We start from the raw sequence: 17,555 nt of genomic DNA, 5'->3' as shown, positions 1-17,555 counted from the left end.
TTGAAAGTGGTTCATAAATGGTTCATAAACTTTAATGGTTATCATATATATATATATATATATATATATATATATATATATATATATATATATATATATATATATATATATATATATATATATTAAGAACCATAAAAGGTAAAAAAAAAAAAAAAAAAAAAAAAAAAAAAAAAAAAAAAACCCTTAGGAACCACTCATTTTTAACTTATCATTATGGTTTTTTTTTTGTATTTTATAATATTTTGATTTATTTTTAAGTTTTTATGAATGGTAAAAAACAATTAGGGCATAATGGACTTTTTTTTTTAAAAAAAAAACTTATTTTATATGTTAGATCTAATGATTTTCATTCTCTCATATTTGTCTAAGAACAAAAAATATCTTATACATTTAGAAATCAACTTCTCAAACTCTCCCAACCTCTCCCATCAAACTTGAAGAACACACAAATCTTACCACTAGTTGCCACCAACCACTACCTCCATACCGTCGCCGCATCCTACCGTCGGCGAACTACCACCATCAGGTCCACAAGCTCTCCTTAGTTCCATATCCATGATTTCAGCCTCATACCTATGATTTTTGACTGTAGATCTATGATTTTATCCTCCAGATTTATGACGAGCTGCAATAATTTACCATCATCTTCGGTAGATGTCACCGTGATTCCCCTCTCCCCTGTCTCTACCCTACCACCAACGAAAACACACATCTCACAAGATCTAGTGGTTTTTTCTCATCTTTTTACCATGTTTCTAGTCCAAATCGTGTCAGATCTAGAACCTTCACCTTCATATCTGCCATCATCGTCGCCTATGCCTTCAGATCTCCTAGTTTTCTTCTCTGTAACACTAGAAAACCCCACACTATGCTTCGCAGATGATACATCTATGATCTCCAACCAAATCTACAATATTCTCTTCTAGATTTACGAGCTTCGAAGAGATTGACGAGCCAGATCTGAAAGGGCCATCAACCACCACCACTGCAACTACCTCACCTCTCCGATGGAACATTGCCAACTCGAATTCATCTCTCTCTTTGATCTCCAGTGAAACACCACCAGATCTATGCATCGGGTATGTTGATTTTTGTTTTGATTGCATTCCTTCTATTAAGATGTGAATTTAATGTTTTAATCTCTTTTTTATTGTTTACTTTTATTAATATTAGTTTTAACTATTATTAAGTTGTGAATCCACTTATATTAATTTGTGAATCCACTACTGTTTATTTATGCATCCAGGTTTGTTTTCTTATTTGTTAATATTTGCATAATATTAAGTTGTGAATCCACTGTTATTAAGTTATAAATTTAAGTTTGTTTTCTTATTGTTATAATATTTGCATAAAATTGTTATTTATAGATTCTGTTTTAAGGTTTTTATGCTGTGAATTGAGTTTAGATTGTGTGTTATTATGTTAGAGTTTTCTCGAATAAAATGAATTTATATTTGTAAGTTGTAAATTGTGATGTTTTAATGTTTCAATTATTGTTTAGTTGTGGTTATCTATGTGTTAACTATTATTAATATGAATATAAGTTTTAAGTTGTAAATGCGTAAAATTTTATAAGTTTTAAGTTGTGTATGCATGATTTTATAAAAGAGATCTGACTATTATTTTGTAGGCACAAAGTTTTTGATGGTTAGTTATGTTCTTTTATGATTCATGTATATATTTTGCTTTCGATGTTTACTTTTGAAATATGAGAGGAAGGAAGCATGGTAATGGCACATATATGATTTATCTAATTTTGAATAAAGTATATAAATTTAAACTGTGAATATTGTGTAAATAAACTTTCAAAGAAGCACTAGCCTCCAGATCCGAATGTATAAATATAAGTTTTAAGATGAGAATATGACGGTAAATGTATAACTTTTGTGTATTAAACTGTGAATTTATTATATGTAACATCCGAAAAGTATTGATATGAATTTCATCTTTCAATCATAGAAAAATACAACCAATTTTTTCCAAATCAACCATAGTATAAATAATCTCAACATCATAGTGAAATCAAATAACATGCGGAATAAAATTGAGGGGATGTTGTGTGATCATACCGAGCCCTTCCCCTTGGACCTGGAAATACTTGAAAATGTTAAACCACAAAACCTTCAGCATAAAGCTTATTGAGTTCTCCAAAATACCGCATACCATACATATAAATGGGCTCATCCTTTACATTGGGCCCAACCCATAATATTGAGCCCAACCCTTCATACCACAAGCCCATCCCCACATATCAATGGGTCCAGGCCAACATACAAATAGGTCTACCCCAACATAAATATAGGCCCAACCCAACATGCATACAAACGGGTCCAGCCCAACACATAATGCAAGAGTCACATATACAACTAGCATCCTGGCACAATATAGTGAAAAGACCCACCTCAATTCGAAGACAGACAATTCTCACACTCGAGCGGCCGATACCGGAACTTCCCACACTAATCAATAAACAATAAGATCCTAGTTAGAAATTAAGGTAATTATTCCCACTCAAAATCCTTAGCTCATAATATCCTTCTCTCTTTGGGGTAAAATGAAACACCATGAATTCAGAAGGCCGGAAAAGAGAAGAAAACCTCAAATGAGGAAGTGATTCGTCGAGTAGATGGGTGAATCGACGAGTAAGAGCGTGATTTGGTCTTGGGTTTAGTGACCTACTCAACGAGTCAAAAGACTGAATCAGCGAGTTGGCCAGGTTTGGGGAAAAACCCTAAATGAGGGCCTTGCACCCTATTTAAGTAACATTATAGCCTTCATCAGCCCCTTGATACTCTATCAAGTCCAGAACAAAAACCCTAGAGTCTTCCTTGAGTTGTGAGTCATTTTGGGAGTTTTGGAGCATTCTTGAAGCTTGGAGGAACAAGAAGAAGGTTGGTGGTTCAAGGAGGAAGGAGTAGATCCAAAAGATTCACTCCACTTGCTGCTCATTTTGGTAATCAAGTTCCTTCCTTGACTTCTATCTTGTTAGATCTCTTTATGTCTCTTTTTATGAAGTTTATGGACCAAGGATGATCTCTTGTGGGATTTGGATGTCCCCAATCCAGATCCTTTCAGATCTAGGAGTGTCTTGAGTAGTAAAAGCATAAAGGTGGAAGCTTTATGCCATTAGAACTCCCCATGCAAAGTTAAACTGGTTATTATGGCCTTTTGAGCAAAAAGGGCCATGCAAGGGTGCAAAGGTAGCAGCTTTGTGTGATATCCCGACCCTAGGAGGCCAGATCTGGGTCTTGGATGCCTTGAGCATGACTAAAACCGTCGGAATAGTGTTGGACATAGAGAGACTCGGCGAGTTAGTGGTGGGACTCGGCGATTCAGGCCAGTTCTTGCCCCAAAACCCTTCTGTTAAGGGTATGAGTTGAGATTGGAAAGGGGCTCAGCCAGTCTGAGTCCATAATGGTCATGAAGTTCATCGTACTCGACGAGTTCAAGGAAGAACTCGGCGGGTCTAAGGTAATCTCATTAGTTATAAGGATGGACTCGACAAGTTGTTCATACAACTCGGCGAGTCACAGGCTAGAAACATTCATATGTGGATGATGAACTCGATGAGTTCAAGGATGAACTCGGCAAGTCAAATGAAGTTGGTCCCGATTGAGTGGTTGAAGGAGAACCCATCAAGTTATTGCTAGACTCGACGAGTGGATTCGGGGTTGTATGGGGTTGGAGGAGTATGGACTCGACGAGTTGGTAGACCAACTCAGCGATTCAGGTCAACGGGATGTTGACTTTGACCAAGTTTGATCAGGGTTGACTTTTGAATTATTGATCTAAATGTTATTTTGGGTATGGATAGTTCGGGAAGTCGAAGGGTCAACGGTTCAGAAGTTTCCGGTTAGCAGTCAGAGGTGTTCAGCGAGTTTTCGGTAGTGCGACGTGAGTATCCTCGCTGTTTGTATGGGTCTACGGCCACAATGCCGACCCATTTAGTTTATGTATGATAGGAAGACCCGGGGGTTAGCCCTAGGCATTACGCATGAAAGGCTAGGTGACGGCTCCTGGCACACAATATGTTATTACGTATGGTAGGAAGACCCAGGGGTTAGCCCTAGGCAACATGTATGAAAGACCAAGAGGTGGCTCCTAGCGCACTGTATGCTATTATGTACAAAAGACCAAGAGGTGGCACCTAGCGCAATGTATAATATTATGTACGAAAGACCAGGAGGTGGCTCCTGGCGCACTGTATGTTATTATGTATGAAAAACCGAGAGGTGGCTCCTGTCACACTATATGCTGAGTTGCCTAGTAGAGTAGTATGTATAGTTGTCTTGGTGATGCTTGCATGGAAGACCAGGGGGTGGCCCTTGGCACTTGTCTGTAAGACTGAGGGAGTGGCCCCAGGCTTGACCAGGAAGACCACGTGCGGCCCTTGGAATAACCACAAGACTATGTTTGGCACATAGCACCTTAGCAAGACTATGTTTGGCACATAGCACCTTACTTGATTATGGATATGTTGGTTATGTATGGCTCTTGGTTATGTATGGCATGTATGGACCAATTGGTATGTATGGTATGTGGTATTTGGGGAACTCACTAAGCTTCGTGCTTACAGTTTTCAGTTTTGGTTTCAGGTACCTTGTTTTCTAGGAAAGGAGTCGGCTCGATCGCAGCGCATCACACTATGTTTTCTGCACATGAGATCTTTGGGATTACACTCTGATATGGTTTTGTGATAATATGTTTTGATTATTGACACTTTGGTTTGACATGAGATATTAATATGAATGTTTTTATATTGTTGGTTTTATATAATAACTTAATTAAAATGAAATTTTTGGTCTTGAATTTTGGGATGTTACATAAAAGATAATTTTACCCTACCAAGTCCAGAACCCACTCCACTTAACCCTTAATCCAAATTGTCCAAATTTCCTATTTTTGGTTCAGTGCCATGCGTACCTATGCTCTACGCCCTACATATATCCTTATAAGGAAAAATGGGGCAATATCATGCTACGCCCCGCATAGCCAGGATTACAACCTTCGTAATACCCTATTATGCCAACTTTTTATTAAGCTCTTAATGCAGAAATACCAACCATCCAATTCTCAGATTTGGACCTAATAAACATCATAAGTGATAAAGTCTTCAACTTTATGCCTTTGCATGGATTAAAAGAGAACAATACTAAACCCTAAGTCCAAAACACACCACAATGCCCAAATACTCATGCATGGAAGGATGGGAGTGACCAAGCTCCCATTTTTATATTCTCCAAGCTCGGAAATGATAGAAAATGAAACTCATGAGGTCTAGAGTAGCCCATGCTCATAAAACACGTAACTAGCTAGATCTATCAAATGAATTATCAAGGTTCAAGCTTTATACCTTGTAGAGAATGTTGAAGAAGAGTAAAGTCTGGATCTACAAGCTTGCACTCCTAACCACACCTTCAATGACTTCCTTATTCAAAAAACACACAAGGAATCACACAAATGCTTTAAAATCCTCACAAAATAGCTAGGGTTTCGAGGTTACTGCAAATGAGGGTAGAGGTTGAGCACAGGAAGGCTCCCAAGGGATTAGAGCCTTTAAATAGGGCTCACGTCCCCTCAATTACGGTTTTGATCAGTATCGGCTATGTCATACATAGCTAAATCTACGTATGCATTGATCATTAAGAACGTGTTCCTCCATCAACCACTACACCATGCGTAGCTACAATACACCTTGTGTGGGGAAAAACTTCCCTCTTCCTACTCAACTTCAAACAACCATAACTTATTCGTTTCAACTCCAATTTCGCCGTTCTTTATATACATGAAAATGTATTCACAAACCCCACAATCCTATCTAGTTACCTTTAGCTTAACCCATGCCAATCTAAAACCATAATCCATGCAAGAAGCCTGACCTGTAACTTTTATTTTCTACCCTACGGTTCAAACACGCAAATCAAGGGCTTAGATTTCACAACCAATATTATCAACTTTCAATAAGGTCCAAACTTTAACTTCTCAAATCCCAAAGTCTCTACATGATCGAATTACGGCCTACAAACCCTAAATTAAGAACTGAAACAGGGTGTTACATTATATTTAGTTGTGAGTTTTTTGTACAAAATTGTGAATTGAATATATTAAGCTATGAAATGACCATATTAAGTTGTAAATTTTTTTTAATGAATTTTGAGTTAAAATATAAATGATTTATATATGAATTTTTGTAATAATTTTCTTGTGAATATATTTAGATTGTGTGTTGTATAAATATGTAAGAATGTATTAGTTTTTTGTTTTTTTTTTTTTTGTATTAAGCTAGGAACTAGTGAATTAATTGGTTTATTAAACTGTGGATATAGTATTTAAGTTGTCAATCAATGATTTTACATATAGATTTGATTTGGAAAGAACGATGATTGTCACAGGGTTATGGGTGCTAGTTGGTGGTGATAGAGTTGTGTTGGACTTCCTTGAATGTGTGAATTAGTGTATAATGTATTTTATTAACTTGTAAATTTACGTATTAAATTGAAAATGTATTGTATTACATTATGTATTTTATATAAATTTCTTAAAATATGAATGAATATATGCATAAAAATAGTAGAATGTGAATTAGTGAATCAATATGTTTATTAAACTGTGAATATGATATTTGGAACTGTGAATATATCTTATAAAGCATACATTCTTTTTAAAAAAGATATATAATTTAGAAAAGAAAACTGAATTTGTCAATGCATAATTCTATTATGTTTAATTAAATTTTGTATATTTAGCTGCAAAAATGAAAATGTATATGTTCAAAAGTGTTGCCAGACAAATGGAAGCTATAAAATTTGTTCTATTAAGCTATGAATACAAGAAAAAAATGTCACTAAGTTTGTTTTTAATTTGACGATGGTCTAACGACAAGTGTCAACTGTAAACTAGAAAAATAAAAAGTTTGTTTCATATAATATTAACTAGTTGTGAGACTTATGTACTACATAAGTTTATTAAAAAAATCAAAATAAATAAGATCTAAAAATTTAGAAAGTCTGAATTTATAAGCAAAGAAAGAAAAATATTTAAGTGCTAAAATTAAAGTGTTCATTTTTGTTTTGAATTTAAACAAATAATTTTAATAAATAAAAAATTAAAATAATTGGATTTAATTTAGAAATTTAAAAATTATAAGGAGAGTTGCATTAATAAACTTGATATACATTTATTATTATATTTATTACATCTAAATATTATATGGATTTTAATAAAATAGAAAAAACCACAAAATAACATTTGGATATAATTTAATCTAAAATTACCACAAAATATATATAACATCATGCATGAGAGAATAACAGGTTATATAAATGATTTTTATTTATTAGAATAAATGTTTGATTTGTCCAAAATGATTTTAATGAAAATAAAAATTAAAAATTGTTTGTAGAGTTATTAACTTTTTTTGTTTTCATTTAAACCATTTGATATATATATATATATATATATATATATATATATATATATATATATATATATATATATATATATATATATCATCCTATTTATTATATTTTTCTTTTCAAAAATTAAATAAATAAATTAAAATTATATATATATATATATATATATATATATATATATATATATATATATATATATATATAAAGAAAAAATTATATATATATATATATATATATATATATATATATATATATATATATATATATATATAATTTTAATTTATTTATTTAATTTTTGAAAAGAAAAATATAATAAATAGGATGAAAAGGGAAGATGGAAAGTAGGGTAGAGAAGTACCTACCAAATCCAGCACTAACTTCAATCACAACCACTCTTTCTCTCTCTCCCACCAACTCCTTATTTATTTCCCCACTCAATTCCCCATCATCAATCTCTCTTCTTTGTTCCTTCTTCTTCTTCTTCTTCTTCTTCCTCTTCTTTCCTCCTGCAATGGTGCGATCGCCTTGCTGTGAAAAGGATCACACCAACAAAGGCGCATGGACCAAAGAAGAAGACGAACGTCTCGTCTCCTACATCAACGCTCATGGCGAAGGCTCCTGGAGATCTCTCCCTAAATCCGCCGGTTTGAATCGCTGCGGCAAAAGTTGCAGGCTCCGATGGATTAATTACCTCCGACCTGATCTTAAACGCGGCAATTTCACCCCACAAGAAGATCAACTCATCGTTAGCCTTCATGCAGTTCTCGGCAATAAGTACGTCTTCTTCTTCTTCATTCTATTAATATTCTATTCTTTATTAGGGTCAAAAAAGAGGAATCTCGCTTCATTATCCTCGTTCGAAACCATGATACAAATGAACCCATTGATATTCTTCATTAAATACGTCTAATTACATTTACATATTTACGTTCTGTTACAGATGGTCAATGATTGCGTCAAGATTACCCGGAAGAACAGATAATGAAATCAAGAACTACTGGAACACCCACATCAAGAGGAAACTAGTTGTCAACAACCATCAAACCACCACCAATGTCGTAAAAACCATCGAGGAAGCACCTCCGACGCCACCGGAATATCCTACAAAGATTATCGATACATCAACTAGCGGCGGCGGCGGTGGTGGTGGTGGTGTGAGTAGTAGTAGTACAACTAGCGGGTTATCCAGTGAAGAATCCATACCAGTGACGAATATCACACCTCCTGAAATCAACCTTGAGCTCTCCATTGGTCTACCAATGGTTTCTGATCGGAAACCAGTGGTGGTGGTGCAACCACCGGTTTCTGCGTTTTCTTTGTATAAAGAAAGGATTGGTGATGGATGTGGAGGAACTGTGAGAAATAGTGATGAACAGTTGTATGTCAAAGAGCATAGTATTGGTTTTAGTTGGTTTTGGTAGGTTTCATTTTTTTTTTTCAGCAGATGTAGATGATAATCATATTAATTACTGTATGTAGCTAATTAGCTATAAACTTTTTTGCCGATTTTTTTTGGGCATAAACAATTTTGATCTAAAACCATATCGGAACATATCCGATATCACACAACAAACATATGCTACATAGTTATCCAATATTAGATGACTACTGTAACACATGTAACATATGGTATAGTAATTCGATTTTTCGAAATAATATTATTGTTATCCAATAGCATTAATAATGAACGGATTAACTTGTTAGGTGGTCCTGGTTAACTCGCAAGGTTGACACGTGGGCAGACCATGCATAAAGATTGGATTAAATGCGTGTGTACCATATTAAATTTGTTAGGTTCGACCTTGAGACCAATTAAAAGTCGACAAAACGTGTTAGGTTGGAATTTAAGAGCAACCGAAAGATTGATATAATAAAACTTGTTAGGCTAAAAAATTTAAAGACAAATTAAATGTGATTCTGATTGATTCATTGATGGGTGAACCTGACATACGTTTTGATCAGGGAAATCACTATTTTTACTTTTTACCTTTAAAAACATAATAAGAAGTTGGTATACACCAACCAATAATTAAATGACGTTACTTATTACTCGCAAAAAAAGTACCGAATTAAATTATATTGAACATAATCTTTTTAACGAAAGGAGGCCCAGAAAATTGTTGATTTTTCAAGAAATGATTACATTGCTTCAATGCTATGTTTTCCTATTTCGAATTTGCATCACATGAACATTGATTTATATGACTATGAAAGAACAGCCATGACATCAGAAGCACGAAGAGCAATATACTCAGAGCCATCTGTTCCTTTGAAGTCGTTCCCTGCGTATTTTGAGTAAAGAACAGTGTTTCCTGGAGACAATGGAAGCTCTTTTCTTTTTCCTTCTTCATCTAAAGGACCAGGTCCTACTGCAATCACCTGTAATCAAGTCCACGTTAAGCATCTTAAGACACAAAAGAAAAAAAAAATTAAGACGCAACGTGACAGGTGTCACTTACAGTGCCAATAGAGGGTTTTTCTTTGCTTGCTTGTGTAAGCAATAAGCCGCCAGCTGTCGTTTCCTCAGCTTCCTCAACCTTTTATACAAACATTAGACTTGATGAGAATGTAAAGCAAAAGTAGATTGCTATGTATAAATTACAAATTTGGTCCCTATGCTATGTCATTGTTTACAGTTTAGGTCCAGACAGGAAACTTTTCTCGCTTCTGGTCCTAATTGCAAGGTTTCATAATGATTTTGATCCATGAATTGCTATAATCCAACTATTCAACTGTTGAGTTTTTTATAATGACCATTTTGCCCTTGGCACAAACCCGAGAAACTATATACCAAATGGACCAAATTTGTAATTTGCTCCATTGAAAAAGATTCCTTTTTGGAAGCTTAATAAGGACCAAATTTGTAATTTACTCGAACTATTTGAAAACCATTTATCCCTACAATACTTTATCCAGAGACACGTGATTAGCCAGTTCTCATTCAACATATGGAAGTAGAAGATCAAATTAAGAGGATGATATATTAACATGGTCATATTTATGGATGCCTACCCAAAATACCCTTAAGAGTTTTATAACTAACCTTGATAAGAACTCTGTCATTAAGAGGTTTCAAATCCTTAACATCTTCTGTTTCAAGAATACCAACAATGTCATCTTCCTTCAGTATGAGATGGTTTGATCCATTAAACTCAACTTCAGTCCCTGCATACTTGGAGTATACAACTGGGGTACCAGTCTTCAAGATAATTATACAAATAGTTAGTTTAAATTATTTCAACACATACATTTAAATCTTAAGTGCTTTTAGCATTAAGAAAATAATTACTACCTTGACACCAATTTCCACCTTGTTTTGGCCAATTGTTCTGCCTTCTCCAACTGCAACAACTTCACCACCTTGAGGTTTTGTTTGTGCAGTTGATGGGAGTAATATACCACCTGCACTTTTCTGCTCAGCAGCCTTGATTTTTACCAATACTCTGTCACCCAATGGCTTCAATGAAGTGTACTGAGGATGAAATGAAAGATCACGTTTATCAGAAAGTGTTTTTGGAATGAATGGAATCTTAACACGAGAATTGCAAAACGAATTTTGATTCTGATTTTAACCACTTTCAAAACAAACATCCGAACACTACCTAATGGTGATAGCAAGTTTGCATTTGTAGACGCCAAGAAAAAGACTCACGAAACCAAGTTTGTTAATCAAACTCCATCAAAGAGAAACTAATAAGTCATTAAGGTGGTTTATCATTATCAAACTTACTACAATTCGAATATCAACTTCAACAAAAAGGAAAACTAAGGTATACTCGTAGTGAAAGTGATTGGTTGCCAAATGCCAATTAAGAGCAAGTATTTCATTTCCTTGAGCCTTTTGTAGGAATCAATACTAGTGGCTATTATACAAAGCAAAAAAGCAGATACTGTATAAAGAGTAGGTAGCAGAACTAAAAATTGGTGCAAGAATCGACCTTGGGAGCAACTGTAGTAGCAGATTTGACGACCAGACTACGGTTTGATCTGAGTGTCGAGCTTCTAAACGGAGAAGACACCACAATCGATGAAACTTTGGATGTTGAAGACTTCAGACCTTCAAACGACGGAAGAAAGCAGGTCGATGTCAACTGAGCAGCTGCCATTTCCTAAACCTAAAACAATCCACAATAAAATAAAACCAATTCACTAAACCATAGGCACAGATTCGTTTCGATTATGCAATTCGCAAGTTAATATTCAACGTTAAAACCGATATAAATTCAAGGCTACTGTTGATTTTGAAACTAAACAGCAATTAATTTACACCAATCAATTACAACAAATACAAGTTGTTAGAGAGACAATTCATACCTTGGGGAGAGATTAGGTGGTTGCTGTGATATTCCTAGTAGTGACTGAAAACGGAGAGGATAACAAAACCCTAGAGACGAAATGATGGGTTTTATATTTCCAAGAGACGTTTCCAGAAGGTTTGTTTATCTTCGTTTTGTTTCTTGGAACTACTCCAAACGACGTCGTTTCAGTGGTTTAGTTAATCTGTTAAACCAGAACCATCTAACAACATTGTTTTATGCCCATATTTTTCTAAGTTAAACACATTCACAAAATGACAAATTTTGTTTGCTTCTGTTACATTTTGTTACATGATTGGATAAATTTTTCAGGTTTATTTTGTAAGATTAAAATGATAAGAGCACTAACGTATTTTACACAAAGATGCAAGCCTCTTTCCTATCTTTTTTGGTGAGATAAGAAATCATTAATTTTGTTTCACTAACATCAGTCTCAATGAAAAAAATAAAACGCGATTGTTTTAAAACACAAGTTTAGTTACATTACCTTCAAAATTATTTTACAAAAACAAAGAAAATAGATGCTAACAATTTCAAATTGCTACTAATTTCCAATACTACCCCTCGTGGGACGACAAACATGATTCCTTTTACGAGCATGATCTTCACTATGATGTTGTGTTCGACAAGTGTAACCATACCAACAATCCTCCCTTTGCACCGCATCGGCGGGTAGAAGCTACAAAAACAAATTCCAATGTCAGGATTTCACTCAGACTGCATTTGTTACACAGGACATGACATAACATGACAAACTTTCTAGAGATTTCCTAATCATGAATACAAAAAGTCAATCACCCGTAATCACAAAATGATGTCTCCAAAAATTTGACTTTTGAAGTCATAAAATTTCTCCAATTAAGAAAAAAAAAGGTAGTTTGACTTTTGTGGTCAAAGATAATTTACAAGTGATTGAAATGTGGATATTCTTACATGTTTTGGTATGCTGACTCGATACCAGTACAAGAGGAATGAAACCAGCTTATCAAAGCAATCACTGCACGAAAAAAGAAATCAATCAATTTCAAAAATTATAATCATAACTTAAGTCAAAGATGTTAAGAAATATTTTAATCCAGGGATAAATGCAAGAAATAGCAATAAATTTTCATTTATTTGTATAGTATAGCATAATAGCATCCTACTTCTATTTCATTCTATTACAACAATTTATTTGTATATTGTAATAAAAGTATGTTGCTATTTCTTGCATTTAACCAATAAATCAATTATGCAAACTCATAAAACATACTTGCAAACATGTGTTCCAGCTGTAATCATCTCTGTGTGATTCAATGGCATCCTTGTACGATCTGCAGTGTTCATAAATTAAGATCTTAATAACCACATTTGACTTTTGTTTGTCAAACGTTTGACTTTTGATTGTCAAACGTGTTACTTTTATGGTCTTAGAATGACACTTGGTTGCACATTTATATTTGAAAAACCATTTTGTTGCATAGAAATGTGCAAAGTTGTTGCATTATTTTTTTGCATTTAACATTTTAACCATTTTCTAACTTTAATCATCATAAAGCAATAGCTTTACCTATTTCTCGATTATTCAACTTTGTAATCCATTCTGAGACAACATTCTGTAGAGTTTTCCCCATCTGTCTTATACATCTTTCAGTTATCTGAAAAATATGCTAATAAGTATCAATTATCAAATTCCATTAATGTTTATAAACATAGAATGTATCTCATTAAGGTTCTGTTTTACATGACTTAATCTGATAAACTATATATGAATATTTTTTATGTAGAACAAAAGAAAGTAGCTTCTTACATCTTGTTCATGTCTGTTCCTTTCATGTGCCAAAAAAGGAATTCTTGTTATAATCCTTTCTGCAATCTGTAGAATGTTTTTACAGGTTGAATCACAACAATTTTTTAATCTAAAACAAAAATATTATATAGAGAACTTTTAATCATGCTTTCAAAAAATATACACCATGAAAGCAACATTGATAAATAAAGAGAAACATAGGAATCTGGATAATAGAATAAGCAAAGGTAATGGAATGAGTCATTACATTCCATGGTTCATCTGTAGGAATGGAATGAAGTTTCATATGAAAATTTTGTATTATATGTAAATATATATTGTATATAGTTTTACTTTTAACTCTACTTTATACATTAGTTGATTATAACTAATGAAGTTTATATTTGCAAAAATAAAATATTAAAGATAACTAAAGCTCATTAGAAACAAACGATTATATCATTATAATAACAAAATATATTCTAGCTATTTTTTAAAAACATAACTTCGAATTAGTTAAAATACAATCTATGGTATTGACTTTACTACATTATACGTTATTTTATTATAGTTAATGAACTTTTTTATTTAAGAAGAAAATATTAAACATAATAAAAGCTCATTAAAAACACATACAAGATTATAAAAAATATATATATTTGAGCTATAGAATTGAAATTCAACTAAAATCATATCAAGTCTCAATCCCATTTGATTCCATCACACAAAGCAAACATCTTTTGTTTCATTCCAATGGAATTAACGATTCCATTCCATTCCTTCCCCAATTCCATCATTCCAAACACAACCAAAGTTTCATCTTCCAAAAAACCAAAAGAGAAAAATGAGAAAATATCAATAACTTACTGGTTTAAAAGTATCAAAAGCACACATATGAAACGAATCACTTCTTGTAACTTGTTGAGAATTCCAATAAGCACCACAAAATGCTCGATCACACCCTATGCCTTCAAACATAAGGAAAACATTAATCATTTTAACAACATAAACAATCATATGATTTAAATAATAAAGTAATAAACTCCAAGATGAAACTAAATCGAATTATTTTACAACACTCACAGTGTTGTGGTATATTAATATCTGTTCTTGAAGGCATCATTCCTCCACATGCATGACATTGAAGATGCACTGTGTTTTGATTACACCGAAATCCTGCATATTCTGTGCCTGAATAATATGTAAAAGAATCAGTTATGTATAAATGTAGAAGAAAGATTAGTGATTTGTGATTATTAGCACATGAAATTCAATAAAAAGAGATCCAATTTCAACTTCCAAGAATCGAATTGATAAGTTTTTAACTTCAGAACTTTTGTGGAAAGAAAGATCTTGACAGATTCTATAATCTATATTAATTTTGTTGTTTAAAAACTACTAAGGCCATGTTTCTTTTTTTACACCAGATAAACGACATTTTATATATTTACCACATTGAGCACATGCAAGATTTGTGACACTACTACTACTATCTTCTTCAGACACTGAATGTGACCTCTTTCTTCGAGGCTTCTTTCCATTGTTAATCACCTAATGATCATAAAGTTCAAGCATTATCATCAGAAGTAATAAAGATTCTTTACATAATTACAAAATCTCATGAAAACAAACATATGAAATACAACTATACGAGTGATTTGACTTACAAGAGGTGATTTTATTAGTGAATAGGTGTTTAAAACCGCAAGTTCTTCATCACTTCGCCTTAAAGAAGAATCACTATTGAGTATTTCCTACAAATAAGAAATGTATATGTGTAATATGAATAATTTTATTCATAGAATGATATTTAAATCTCAAATGATACCTCTTCAATGTTGTGGAGGAAGTGGTTTCTTCCTACAAATTGTACAACTGCTCTACAATGGGGACAAAGAACACTTGCATGTTTTGCTTGTGACCTTTTTAACCACTCTGAGAAGCATCCATTGCTTTAAATAACAAAACTAAAGAATTAACTGAAAGTTTATTTCTTTAAGAAAATGAAATTGTCAAAAAATTTACCAAAAGTTGTGGAGACAAGGGGCAACTGTGACAACATCATGCCAAATATTTAAACATATGCTGCATTTTGCATGGTCTGAATCTAAAGAAATCTAGCATAAACAAAACACATGTTTATCACTATATGATAATTGAACACTAAGTGTTGTATGAAGAAAGTGTTGTTTAAAAAATATTTGAGAACATAATGGGACACTGAATCAAATAAAATCTGAATCAAATCAGATTTTATACCTTTAACACCTTCTTGGAAGGATCATCCTTTGGCATTACTTTGAATCTGTAACTCAAATAGCCTTTCAACATCAAAAGAAATCAAAAGATTACAATTGGCACTTATCTTTTTTAAAAAAAATAAGTAAAAGGTTTCTCTTATTAGCATGATGTTATATAATATACCTTCTGAAACATGTCCAGGAATTATCTCACTTCCACAACGAATCGTAATTGTATCTTCAGTTGAAACATCAGTCCCATCAACATAAATCACATTTAAACTGCATAATTATATAGCATTTAATTTCAATATCATAGGACTTTGTTTTTGTTTATTCTTATACTGTGAAAAAATTTGGTTCAATGGTTAATGTTGCTTGTGAACATATAAAATGTAGTGATTAAGTACCTCTTATTTTGTAATGTTGCAGAAGAGAGATCTGAATTTCTTGTAATCTTACACCATTGTTGTTTTTCGAATGAAGAGATTTTAACCTCTGAATTTATCTCCACCTCATCTAACCTCAATTCAATATCTGAAAATTTGTTGTTTGATGGAACTGGGACATGATTGTAACAGTTTATCAGGACTTATATATTGCAGGTTACTCTTTGAAATAGTAGAAATTATGAATCAAGAACATTTTAACTTTTTACCATCATTTAAAAGATCCAATTTTGCAATAAGTTTTGTATAGTTGCTACACGAATATTTGGCAACAATCAGACTGAATAAATGTCAAGTTATGAGTTTTAAGAAAGCTAATAACTTGATTTGGTACTTATTAGTGTAAGTGAAAATTGTGATTTCTTGAGTTTTTCAAACCACAATATGGCTAAAAGCTAATATCATTCCATAAGGTTGTCTCCTTAATCATTAATGAGTAAAAGTTTGATTTCAAGAGACTCCACATCAGGTCATGTACAATTCACACTTTGTTCATCTGTTATTAAAAATTCCTTTTTACCAATATTTAGCATTTCATGTTTAAGTTACAAAGTAGTTAGGCAAAGTATTAATGAAATAACCCTAAATCAATCAAATATCAAAATTGCAGTGAAAACAAGAGATTGAGACAAGAAAACTGATTCTGGTAAATGTAAGATTACTTATCTATCATTGACTATTATTGATTATGCAATAATTTGATTATTGAACTCACGATAATCGCTTTAATCCTACACATTTAAACACCCCCTATATTAATCAATAAAGATAGGAATACCCATAAGGGTAAATTTGAAATGTTTATTCGACTGTCAGCAAGAAACCGCAGAAAGGTTCAAGATTTTAATAAAGGAGCCATGGAATCCTCAGTGGCAATCACATACGCAAATCGATAATGTGGTTTACGGATGATTCCTTTGAGAAATAATTTCTATGTGCAACTGTAAACGGGGCATGTAGCGATTGAGAAAAAGGAGAAATTTTGAATGTTAATTGAAGAGCAGAAAAAGAGGGAATACCAAGTTTGGACCAAATTTCATCGGATGGCTTTGAACCAGAACCCTCGCCTTGTTCCATTTCTCGCTTTTCTTTGCCTGCTTGCCGTTGCCTTCGCTCTCCAGGGTTTTAATTTCACAAGGCGTCTTCCTACGTGGTTGCTTCTAAAAGGAGAATAGAGAAGAGTGCTAAACACGAAGGATTTTAACGATTATTTTTATGACAAATTTGGATAAAAAATTGATGTTTTAGGCTTTTATCTATTTACGTAATAAAATATATTTTTTCCATTGCTCTACTTAGTAGTTCGTTTTGGGTTTTCGGAATGATTTATTGAATTATTTGTTTTTGTCACAAAAAATTAATCCAAA

General features: G+C 33.0%; 3 protein-coding genes across 3 annotated transcripts; 1 reads left to right on the top strand and 2 right to left on the bottom strand.

The window, feature by feature from the left end:
* The first annotated feature begins 7,792 nt into the window (after positions 1–7,792).
* Positions 7,793–8,941, top strand: LOC145039890 (uncharacterized). Its single transcript, XM_078987894.1, has 2 exons — positions 7,793–8,189; positions 8,356–8,941. Exons 1-2 carry the CDS (start codon positions 7,927–7,929, stop codon positions 8,834–8,836), a joined length of 744 nt encoding a protein of 247 aa, XP_078844020.1. The 5' UTR covers positions 7,793–7,926; the 3' UTR covers positions 8,837–8,941.
* Positions 8,942–9,475: 534 nt separating this feature from the next.
* LOC145039880 (20 kDa chaperonin, chloroplastic-like) lies at positions 9,476–11,879 on the bottom strand. Its single transcript, XM_078987885.1, has 6 exons — positions 11,730–11,879; positions 11,354–11,530; positions 10,708–10,887; positions 10,459–10,614; positions 9,875–9,952; positions 9,476–9,794 (listed from the first exon to the last, which is right to left on the bottom strand). Exons 2-6 carry the CDS (start codon positions 11,519–11,521, stop codon positions 9,621–9,623), a joined length of 756 nt encoding a protein of 251 aa, XP_078844011.1. The 5' UTR covers positions 11,522–11,530; positions 11,730–11,879; the 3' UTR covers positions 9,476–9,620.
* A 289-nt stretch (positions 11,880–12,168) lies between these two features.
* Positions 12,169–17,376, bottom strand: LOC145039872 (RING/U-box superfamily protein). The gene is made up of 15 exons (XM_078987878.1): positions 17,208–17,376; positions 16,150–16,300; positions 15,924–16,021; positions 15,759–15,820; positions 15,525–15,616; positions 15,328–15,451; positions 15,167–15,253; positions 14,951–15,050; positions 14,583–14,690; positions 14,367–14,467; positions 13,521–13,586; positions 13,281–13,368; positions 12,984–13,044; positions 12,665–12,728; positions 12,169–12,410 (listed from the first exon to the last, which is right to left on the bottom strand). The coding sequence occupies exons 1-15, from the start codon at positions 17,263–17,265 to the stop codon at positions 12,276–12,278; spliced, it is 1,395 nt and encodes a 464-aa protein (XP_078844004.1). The 5' UTR covers positions 17,266–17,376; the 3' UTR covers positions 12,169–12,275.
* Positions 17,377–17,555: the final 179 nt, after the last annotated feature.

The sequence above is a fragment of the Lactuca saligna genome, chromosome 1, assembly GCF_052625555.1.
Source record: "Lactuca saligna cultivar CGN05327 chromosome 1, ASM5262555v1, whole genome shotgun sequence".
NCBI classification, from domain to species: domain Eukaryota; kingdom Viridiplantae; phylum Streptophyta; class Magnoliopsida; order Asterales; family Asteraceae; genus Lactuca; species Lactuca saligna.
The sequence above is the reverse complement of the archived record's forward strand: the minus strand, read 5'-3'. Positions and strand labels throughout refer to the sequence as shown.

Excerpts from the sequence above, each read along its gene's own strand:
- LOC145039872 (XM_078987878.1), bottom strand. The coding sequence starts at position 17,265 with ATGGAACAAGGCGAGGGTTCTGGTTCAAAGCCATCCGATGAAATTTGG. Across the intron at positions 15,452-15,524 it reads CCTTGTCTCCACAACTTTTG|CAATGGATGCTTCTCAGAGT; the intron begins GTAAATTTTTTG and ends TGTTATTTAAAG. Across the intron at positions 13,587-14,366 it reads CTTTTGATACTTTTAAACCA|ATTGCAGAAAGGATTATAAC; the intron begins GTAAGTTATTGA and ends AACATTCTACAG.
- LOC145039890 (XM_078987894.1), top strand. The coding sequence starts at position 7,927 with ATGGTGCGATCGCCTTGCTGTGAAAAGGATCACACCAACAAAGGCGCA. Across the intron at positions 8,190-8,355 it reads CATGCAGTTCTCGGCAATAA|ATGGTCAATGATTGCGTCAA; the intron begins GTACGTCTTCTT and ends GTTCTGTTACAG.
- LOC145039880 (XM_078987885.1), bottom strand. The coding sequence starts at position 11,521 with ATGGCAGCTGCTCAGTTGACATCGACCTGCTTTCTTCCGTCGTTTGAA. Across the intron at positions 10,615-10,707 it reads AGGTGGAAATTGGTGTCAAG|ACTGGTACCCCAGTTGTATA; the intron begins GTAGTAATTATT and ends ATTATCTTGAAG. Across the intron at positions 9,953-10,458 it reads ATGACAGAGTTCTTATCAAG|GTTGAGGAAGCTGAGGAAAC; the intron begins GTTAGTTATAAA and ends TTTGTATAAAAG.